Below are 10350 nucleotides of genomic sequence, written 5' to 3'. Positions count from 1 at the left end.
TTGAATTTATTGATCATGATCAGACTACATACATTGGTTACATTCATGTTCAACATGGACCACTGAAAACCAGGGACAAGTACTATCTAAAATAAAACAAAGACAATACAGGGGTAGAAATTAAGTATTTTAAATTAACTCTTTGGGGATTAGTAGCCTAAAAAGTTACCTATTACTATGAAAAATCACGCTAGTCCACCCCCATTATTGGCTGAAACTAATGCTGCGTTTATTAGAAGTCGTGAATATCCCGCTTCCAATTCACAAGTTGTGAGGAGCTTTCGTTTGACGAAATAACACATGAACCAGGGCTTCTCGAATTTTTATAAAATTCACTAGCCATGGGATCAGTAAATTAACAAATTTACTAGCCCTTTAGTTTAAATAAATACAATTTCACTAATTAATAGTAATAATTGGATATGTCACCTTAAGAGGGAAAATAGAGCTGAAACACACTAAGATTGGGGGGAGGGGGGGGGGGGTGTTACAGGATATTCATATTTAAAAAATAAGACTAAAATGCAACTTTTATTTTCACTAGCCGTTGGGCATTGTAATATTAGTTATTTACTAGCACAACATTGAATATCACTATGGGGCTACCATAATCTAGAAGCCCTGCATGAAATGGGGTAGGATTTTCTGTCGCAATCTTATAGATGAAATGTTTGTTGTTAAATGTTAACTTAGTGATGTGTCATTCAATATGTCGTAATTTAAAAGGAAAAAACCCATGTGTATCACTATTTGTATGAAATAATACGGTACGGTTTTGAAGTGCTTCATCTGTTATTTGTCAAAATAATATAACAGTTGCCTGTTAACAAAGACATGAGTAATTTATTTACTTCAATATTGCACAATCATTTACTAACATTTGAATATAATGATCATGGAAGATGTTTATAAAGGACACTAAAATGAATGATGTAGACAATTCATGAGAAAACTAAAACTAAAACCCCCCAACTAAACAGCAATAATAGAAGACAACTGACAAATGGAACACAATATTGTGTAAACAGAAAGACCAAAACATACAGTGTATATGAAATAAGATTCTTTAAACGTCTTTTCACAAAGGTAAAGGTGATGACCACATCATAACAACAGTTTGTAACAAGTTATTAAGAAGTTATGTGCTTCAGGCTTAATAACTGTTAAATTGCCATGGGACAACATTTTACTGTCACTGAAAACAAATATGTGTTCATATTCAAACATGATTCACATGAGTTTAAAGTTAAAGTTTTTTTTTAACCACACCACTAGAGCACATTGATTTATTAATCATCGGCTATTGGATAGCAAACATTTGATACTTTTCTCCTCAGTCAGAGGAAACCCGCTACATTTTTTCATTAGCAGCAAGGGATCTTTTACATGCACTTTCCCACAGACAGGACAGCACATATCATGGCCTTTGGTGCACCAGTCATGGTGCATTGTATGAGATGGGAAAAAAGTCAGAGAACGGGTCCACTGAGGTGATTCGATCCTATGACACAAGCACCTCAGGAGAGCGCTCTACTGCTTAAGCTAGATCCCGCCCTCCAATTTACATAAAGTCTCAACTTACTTGTAGGTCGCCAAGTATGTACTAATAAAACATTTTAAGTATTTGGTTTTATACTGCAGGTATGCAAATAATGGAAACTTGCAAGGACTGCCCGATATAATAAAAACCTTAATGCTCAAATTATAATATTATACAAGGAAAATGTTTGTTATTTTACCATATTTTCTGTTTTTAGACTCATAATTTGTTTTAATTCTCAAGGTACACAATTCATCAGATGTGCACCATTCTAATGGACTGCTTCAATACTCAAACACTATTTCACAAGAAAACAATTCTTGTCATTTAAATGCAACCCCCGACTTCCATTGTTGGGGACATTTTTAAAACAGTGTCAGGAATCGGCAGACCATGGGTTCAAGCATTACGTTTTCAATGATGCGAGACCTGTCTTCATTCCAGATCTTTGATAGCTTCGTCAATATCATCCATCTGATCTTTTAAACTTTTCCACTGTTCCAAGGTTAATGAGATTCCTGAAGAAAAAAAAGAAGATTTTTGTGCAGGTCTCCAAATTTTTTAGGTAAACCATTTCATTCTGCTTAACCTATTAAGAATATGCAAATGATGTCTAATAAATGGTGTAGCCAGCATGAGGCTTGCCGTGTCTGGATTTTCCCCAAATTTGTTTTAGTTTTCCCATGACACTAATATTTATTTTACAGGTCTGGGTTTGCATCGGTCTTTTTTCCTCTCTGGCTACGCCCCAGCTAATAATGGGTTACATACAACTAGACAGGCAAACAAAATTACCGTTAGTCGGGTGTAACACTATTACAAATTTTAAAAACTGGCAAATGTTATTTTAAATTGGTGAAATAATAGCATGTAATAATAAAAATTTTGTTGTAAAATAACTGTGGGGATTGCAAATTTCTGAAGTATATGATTCATAGATCATTTAGTGACATTTTTTGCTCACTCACCCAGAGCTACAGCCATAAACATTTGCGACAGCAGTCAGCAAAGTCACTGCAAAATGTTGTTGCAAAATTGCTCTACAACAGCTCTGCAAGATGATCTGGATTTCAAGTGCTGGAGCTAGCCATGTTAATGTAATTGCCCGAGGCTAGTTTTGTATACATATGTAAAGGGCTACACTAGTACATGTGTGTGTACAAACATTTAATATTAGGGATATGAGAGGGGCTGGAACAAAAAAGCTTACTGCGACCAGGGTCCAGGGACCGCTCAAGGGCCCCTGAAGGAAAATTGTTGTTTGCAACCCCTGGAACTGCCAAAAATTTCTTTCAATGCTAACAAATCAAAACTGGTTATAACATATAATATAAGGCACACATCATAAACATGAAACCATGAAAACATGCAAATGAACCTTGTATTTTTGTTTTTTTCAGACAAAATGGAAAAGCACATTTCCGCGTAGCTCTCTCATCCCTATAATATGCACACAGCAGAATATAAGTTGTGAAGTGATAATAGCTGCTTCAACTTTCCATAACAAAAACTACATTATAAAACAATGAAAGCACTTCTATGTTTTTATAACAAAGGTGCAAAGTAAGTGTACTAATGAGCTGTGTTAACTAACTTCTCTTTATTAAAGGGAGCTATATAAAAATACATGTTGGAATTCTTGCAGTGCAACTTTCACATTCTCAGGGATTATTAATGGTAAGTGAAGCCAATTTTTTCAGTTCATATAAACTGGAATAACAGTTTAAGACTGTCTATTTAACTGTTTCTTACAAAAAAAGAAAAGATCATTCTAAACTTTAAATTCCACAGGATATATAATTATAAACAAGCAGAAAGGATATTTGTTTACCTTTTCTCCCTGGACGAAGGTCTCCATCAGCCTCATAGTATTCCCGGATTCCGACCATCACCTTCCCCCGGAATTCACTGACCGTGGCAAACCTCATGCGAGACAACTGAAAGTAAATTAAAAAGATGCACTAAATACAAACTCGGATTCACTTCATAAGTAAATTCATAAAAAGATGCACTAAATACAAACTCGGATTCACTTCATAAGTAAACTCATAAAAAGTTGCACTAAATACAAACAGATTCACTTTATAAGTAAACTCATAAAAAGATGCACTAAATACAAACTCGGATTCACTTCATAAGTAAACTCATAAAAAGATGCACCAAATACAAACTAGGGACTCACTTCGTCTTTCCTTAGGAGTTGTCATGCCTTATTTGCATTTTAAATAACCAGATACATACCTATTATTTTGATTTCAACACTAAATGTGAAAAAGTAGTGAACTTCAGCCAAAATACATTTTGACTTGTCATTTGTATTTTAAATATCTGTACCAGTATTTCTTCACTAAAGTTGCACCAGCAAAACTAAATTTATGCTGAGGATAATCGTATGTTATGTGATGTGATTAATGGATACAAATTCTGCACCAACCAACCTCAAGGCTCAAAATTAACTTGTATAACTATGTTATAATTAGTTTCATAAACTTTTGCTTTCAAATTCCACCCAGGGCTAGTTCTGGCACTAGCCAAATTCGCCAATTGTGAAAACAGTTAGCGAATTTTAGTTTAGTTTGGTGAAATAATTTCATGTAATAATGGACTTTTTTGGGGGGAAAAAACTGACAATTTTGGCAAGTTTTGAAGTTTAATAGACAATTTGGTGAATTGTTTTGCTCACCCAGAGCTAGCCCTGTGGCACCTTATTTTTTATTTGACGCTATATATCCGTAAATAAAATTTATTGAGTGCGTCGTTAAATAAAATAGTTCCTTCCTTCCTTATTTCTGATAGCATTCCAGATACGAGAATATCCAGAACTACTCATTTACAGAAGTCAAATCAGCTAAGTTTCACTTAAAGACTACAGAGTTATCTCCCTGCAGACAGGTCTTACCTGAAACATATTTTCTCCAGCTGATGTTTTGGAAGATTTCTTATCAGGCTTTATCTCTTCCTTTTTCTCTGGCTTTTTCTCAACCTTCTTCTTTTTAGGCTTTGGCTAAAATAAAACACAAGCAATTTTCTGTTATATATTTACAACGATAAAGATGATTACATTAGTATATTGAAAAATGTTTTATAATCTGATGACAATTTGTGAAAATCCTATTTACCGGGTACATCTAAATTTTTATGGAAAAACATTATGTTAAAATGTAAAGATTATTTAAATACAGTACTGTTTTCTCAAATTAATTTACCATAGTTTTATGTACTGTACAAGGGTACAATATTTCACATGTACAATTGTTCTGTCCGTCAAAATGATCAAATGTTTCACATCCAATAGCCGATGAGTAATAAATCAATGTGTTATAGTTGTGTCATTAAACAAAACAAACTTTTCTCTTCTTTTTTTTTTTTGTCCATTTGTGCTGCTTGTGCTTCTTTTGTTTTAAATTGGACGCCAATTCTGGACACTTAAAATATTATATATTATTTGAAAATCAATTTGTTCAATAAGGAATATCACTGCAGTACAGAACAGTTGTACACGTTAGAAAGTTACTATTAGGTTACTCACAGGTTACGCAAATATAATTCAGGGGCGGGACGTAGCCCAGTGCGGTCAGTCTGTGATCGATCCCCGTCGGTGGGCCCATTGGGCTATTTTAACCGGTGTATCAAAGGCCGTGGTATGTACTACCCTGTCAGTGGGATGGTGCATATAAAAGATCCCTTGCTTCTAATAGAAAAGAGTAGCCCATGAAGTGGCGACAGTGGGTTTCCTCTCATATTATCTGTGTGGTCCTTAACCATATGTCTGACGCCATATAACAGTAAATTAAAAATGTCTTGAGTAAAAATTATGTTAAATAAAACATTTCTTTTACCAAATTAAATATATGACCCAATTTCTGACTGCTCAATAATTTGGCTGTTGTGCTGTCAGTCAGTAATCATTAATCCACAAACATTCGACATCTGATGGCAGTTTTTTTTTGCCGACATGTCATTCATTCAACTAAAGGTTCCAATACCCTTGTGTATATACCCTGTACCACAAGTATTGGAATGGTGCTGCAGAGCATAGGGAGATATTGTCACCCATCTCCACACCTGAATATTATGTACTGGGAGTCCCTATCTCACCCCATTAAAATCCACTTGCCATTTAAAAATTTACTAGCCACGATTAAAAATTCACTAGCCCTACTTTACTTTAAGTTAATATTATTTTACTAAATAATAGTAAAAATTGGATATGTCACCTAAAGACATATAGCTTAAAAACACTAACATTTGGGGTGGGGCTGGAGGGCAGGATATTCATATTTACAAATTAGACAACTGCAACATTTGACCAAAATATTTCACTAGCCATCTGGCATGGCAATAGTAGTCATTTACTAGCCCAACACTGAATATCACTAGCCATGGGAGTGGGCTACCATAATCTAGAAGCCCTGTATATAACTGGTCCACTTTGTTGCTATCATCTTTCAACACTTCCAGATATATTGTATGTATCTGGCCTGTGAAAAGCAGTCCATTGTTAGACCTAGCAGGTGAAATAAAAATTCACCTGCTAAAATTAACAAAAAATCGCAGATCAGTTTTAAAGAGACAGATGTATGTATGACATTTCATCTTCTATATAGCAATGGCTCAGCTCGTGATTCTGTTATATTTTTAAGGGGCAGAATGTAGCCCAGTGGTAAGGCGCTCACTCAATGTGCGGCCGATCCCAGTCGGTGGGCCCATTGGGCTATTTCTAGTTCCAGCCAGTGCACCACAACTGGTATATCAAAGGCTGTGGCATGGTGCATATAAAAAGATCCCTTGCTGCTAATCAAAAAGAGTAGCCCATGAAGTGGTGACAGCAGGTTTCCTCTCTCAATATCTGTGTGGTCCTTAACCATGTCCGACACAATATAACTGTAAAATAAAATGTGTTGAGTGCATCGTTAAATAAAACATTTCTTTCTTTCTGTTATATTTTACTTTTATAATGCTTTAAAGTACATCTCAGAGGTCCTGATCTCCCACACACTGTCCCAAACCCTTCACTGTGCTGTGCTTTTTTATTTCCAGCAGACCATAATTTTTCTTAGCAGGCCATATTTTACTTCCTATTTAGAGCCCTGAAGTATTTATAAAATATCTCACTTCGGTGTCGGAACCAGAATCATCATCAGAGGAGATCAATTCTTTAGACTTCGGCATAGCTGAGACAGAGATTCTGCTGAATGAGAAAAATAAAACACAACGTACACTTTTTAACAACCACTAAAATTATGTTTTCTTCTATACACACTATAGTAAGAAACCTGACAGCACCTACATACTTAACCGAAATATCGTTGAATGTGGCGTTGTCGGGTGTGTGTATTAGTAATTAATTATATGAACATGTGAAATACTTGTTATCAACGAACTAAAAAATTATCAGTGTAAAAGTATTTAATGTCAAAAATAGGATTACTGTTGTATTGGAATGGGAATCTCTGCCTACTCAGTGTCTCTGACAGCAGAGAGAAATTATAACTGTCCACATGTCTGACTAGCTCTTGAACAGCAAGAGTATTCAGGGTTAGGGACGGTTTTCAATAGTGTAGGATAGATTACCAGCTGCTGACCAAACGAGTATTACTCCTTATTTTTATTTTTAATTGTGTTGGGTCCTAAAATCCATCATCCTCAGTGGACTCGTCAGTCTTTTGTCCATGTCCCAATCAGCACCCCACGACTGGCAACTAGACTGGCTTAATCGTGGTATGTGCTGCTGTGACTGGGAATGTGTATGTAACGGTACAAGTTACCATACTGACTACAGATTTTCAAAGCGCTTTTAGTGCTACAACAGTTTTACCATACCATATATCAACCCCTGCAATTTAGAAAAAGACCACGGCAAATAATTTGCCGGGGGAAAAATAGTGTCCAAGGCATTTTCCACAGCAATTTTATCATTAACATGTTTGTATCTGTGGTTTGTAAGTACATTTGAATGATGAGTTTGTTGTTTTTGCCAATATGCTGTAAGATTTATTTATACTGGTGGCGATATTCGTTGACTGAAAGTAACGTAACAGTTAACATGCGAATGACACGTGCCCGATCAAGAACAATGGGGTTGCATGGGGATGACAATTTATCATATATAGCGTAGTCAGTCGACAGTGGCGTGCCAGTTAAATTTTTATATTGTAATTATATTACATCAAAGTGTCAGAATATATATAATGAGATATAAAATTAAAACAATTTTCTTTAATAATGGCATAGGTAAATTGGTAAAGTTTGTTTAGGGGTTTTTTTATTAGGCCACTCCGCAACAGAAAAGGGTAGCATATTTTTCCAATATAAATGACGGAGACATTTTTATTAAACTATCGGAATGATATCTCTCTGTATATTTATATATCTACAAATATCTTATCATCAGGTTGACCATAACACATCAAAGTGACTTGTAGGAGTGTATGTAGAACATTTTACTGAAAATAAAACACCCGTAATGCACCATAGCCACGGGTCAACAATTTATAAGCTGTCACGCCCTTGCAACCCAGTGGTGCCTGCAATGCATGTGCTACTAACAGTCAACAGAATCCAATGACCTAGTTGATACTCGCTTAATGCTGGTACTTTGCGCTGAGATTCAGATACTTAGTAATAATGGTGCAGTTACTCTTTTAATATTTACTTTTAATCCATTTCAGTTCACAAAGTATATTTTATTTTTAACAATAAGCAAAGAAAATGCTACAGAGAACGAAAAACTCCACAGCAATCTATACGGCAATGCTGAATGCCATGAGCAATTGCAGAGGTTGATATATAGATTCAGAAATACGGATGATGGGATGCAGATGATTAGTCTTCTGGACGTTTCGTCCACTATTGAACTTGAGACGATTCGCAGGTGTGTGGCACAGATAGCTACAAGAGACAAGCACCTGTCACGGTTGGAGAGACAAGGACTGGGATGTGGAGGTGGACAGTGAAAGAAGTTGAATGATAGGAGGAATTGCCAGATTGGGAAGAAATGAGATCAAATTCAAAAAGTAGAGAAAGGAAAGAGGGCAGTGGGATAAAAAAAAAAAAAAAAAAAAAGGTAAAACTTGGTTGGAACTTGGTAGCGAAATGGAAATAATATCATTGTTTATTGGTTGGTTACTTCGAATGACATCACGTTATGACATTTTTGACATAAATGACGAAATTTTGGTTTAGTTACTAGCTTTGTTTTCTAAATAGTATGTCAGAATTATAGATGTAATTGAAGAACAATTTGAATAACAATATATATAATATCAATAAAGTACTATGGTTTAATGGACACAGACAGACAATAACAAGCTGATAGTGCCACTAAAATTTAGTTTGTTTCATATACTATAGTAGTTTACCACAAAACGAAAATAACTGATCATTTCAATAGCTAAGAAATATAATTTTAGATTTATTGGTCTAAATGTTGTAATAGAGTGGACGAATTGTCTGAGGTGGGTGGACGAATTGTCTGAGGTGGGTAGACGAATTGTACGTGGATGAATTGTACGGTGGACGAATCGTCTGGAAAGCATCATGATGATCCTTGCCCATTTAGTTTTGTTTCTTTTAAGTTCAAATTTGGACTTACATATAGCTATCAGTGTCACTATAGTCTGTTCCACAGGGATCACACTTTTTTTTCATACTATGTAATTTACTACAAGTTATTTATTTCCAAGCAGACGGATTTGTACATTGCACACACAAATTGTATTTCTTTGTTATTTCCAAAACACTTTTACTTTTCTTTTACGTCAAACCAAACTGAAATTATTTGCAAAAAAAACATTTTAAAAGAATGATGGGATAAACTATAGTTGCTAAAGTACCTGCTGTAGTATATTTCATAATTCATTATAATACTGAATAGTGATATATTAAAATAATTTATTTTTAAAATCTGCTGAAGACGAGGTATCATATCATTTATTATAAATCATTATCTCTGTCAGGACTACTGCGAATTCGCTCAATACAACTGAATGTAATCAAACAATTAAGTTGTAAATCATTTCCTTCTCCTCTAATGTATCAATACATACGTGTTTTGGAATAAATATCAAATGTCAAGTCAAAGCAATAAGATGAAAACAAATAAACTAACGAAAGCGCGCCAACACCAAATTTCACAGTGCCAAGCAATTCAAGTAGACTGGCTGGAAGGTTATTTTATTCGCGACGTAAATTTAGTTGAAAATAGGTATTTATTAGGGGTTTCGTCCCTACGCCAGTTTGCCTCAAATATTTTCGCAACCAGTTTGCCAGTTCCACCACACGTATCAATTCGCCTTTAGAAGTAAATCTACTACCGTAGTTGAACGTTCGCCACTTTTTCTTCCATTATTGTCAGGCTGTTTGTTATAAATATGATTGGGGTGTTGTTGAGGTGAGAAATTAGGTTTGTCAGTTCGCTTGGTTTAACAACACCACTAGAGCATATTATTGATTTATTAATCATCGTCAAACATTTGGTAATTCTGACATATAGTCTTAAAGAGGAGACCCGCTACATTTTTCCTAAAACAATACCTCACAATAAATGGGGTCATTATATTATTACCGCTATCGGATAAATTGCGCCAAATTCCCTCAATCAAAATTGCGCACCCCTTTCTCTTTGGCATTTAACTGCTCCATTCAAATTCCATAGCACCACCACCACCCCCACCCGCCTGCTACCGATTTGATCGGGCTGCTGGTGCTCCCTTGCACCTGCCAGTGCAGGCGGTCCCTCCTCTCCTCTCCCCCCCCCCCCCCCCCACCTTTCCTGTCATGGACGTGCGCTACAACAGCTTGTTCTGAAT

The 10350-nt window shown here is 35.5% G+C and overlaps 1 protein-coding gene across 1 annotated transcript; it reads right to left on the bottom strand.

Annotated features, from left to right (window-relative positions):
- Nucleotides 1-501: 501 nt before the first annotated feature.
- LOC121385957 (activated RNA polymerase II transcriptional coactivator p15-like) lies at nt 502-9703 on the bottom strand. Its single transcript, XM_041516754.1, has 5 exons — nt 9651-9703; nt 6656-6728; nt 4440-4544; nt 3372-3477; nt 502-2058 (listed from the first exon to the last, which is right to left on the bottom strand). Exons 2-5 carry the CDS (start codon nt 6710-6712, stop codon nt 1976-1978), a joined length of 351 nt encoding a protein of 116 aa, XP_041372688.1. The 5' UTR covers nt 6713-6728; nt 9651-9703; the 3' UTR covers nt 502-1975.
- Between the last annotated feature and the right edge of the window lie 647 nt (nt 9704-10350).

Source organism: Gigantopelta aegis, chromosome 2 (assembly GCF_016097555.1).
Source record: "Gigantopelta aegis isolate Gae_Host chromosome 2, Gae_host_genome, whole genome shotgun sequence".
Taxonomy (NCBI): Eukaryota; Metazoa; Mollusca; class Gastropoda; order Neomphalida; family Peltospiridae; genus Gigantopelta; species Gigantopelta aegis.
Note: the sequence above shows the minus strand (reverse complement) of the source record. Positions and strands in the feature narration are given on the sequence as shown.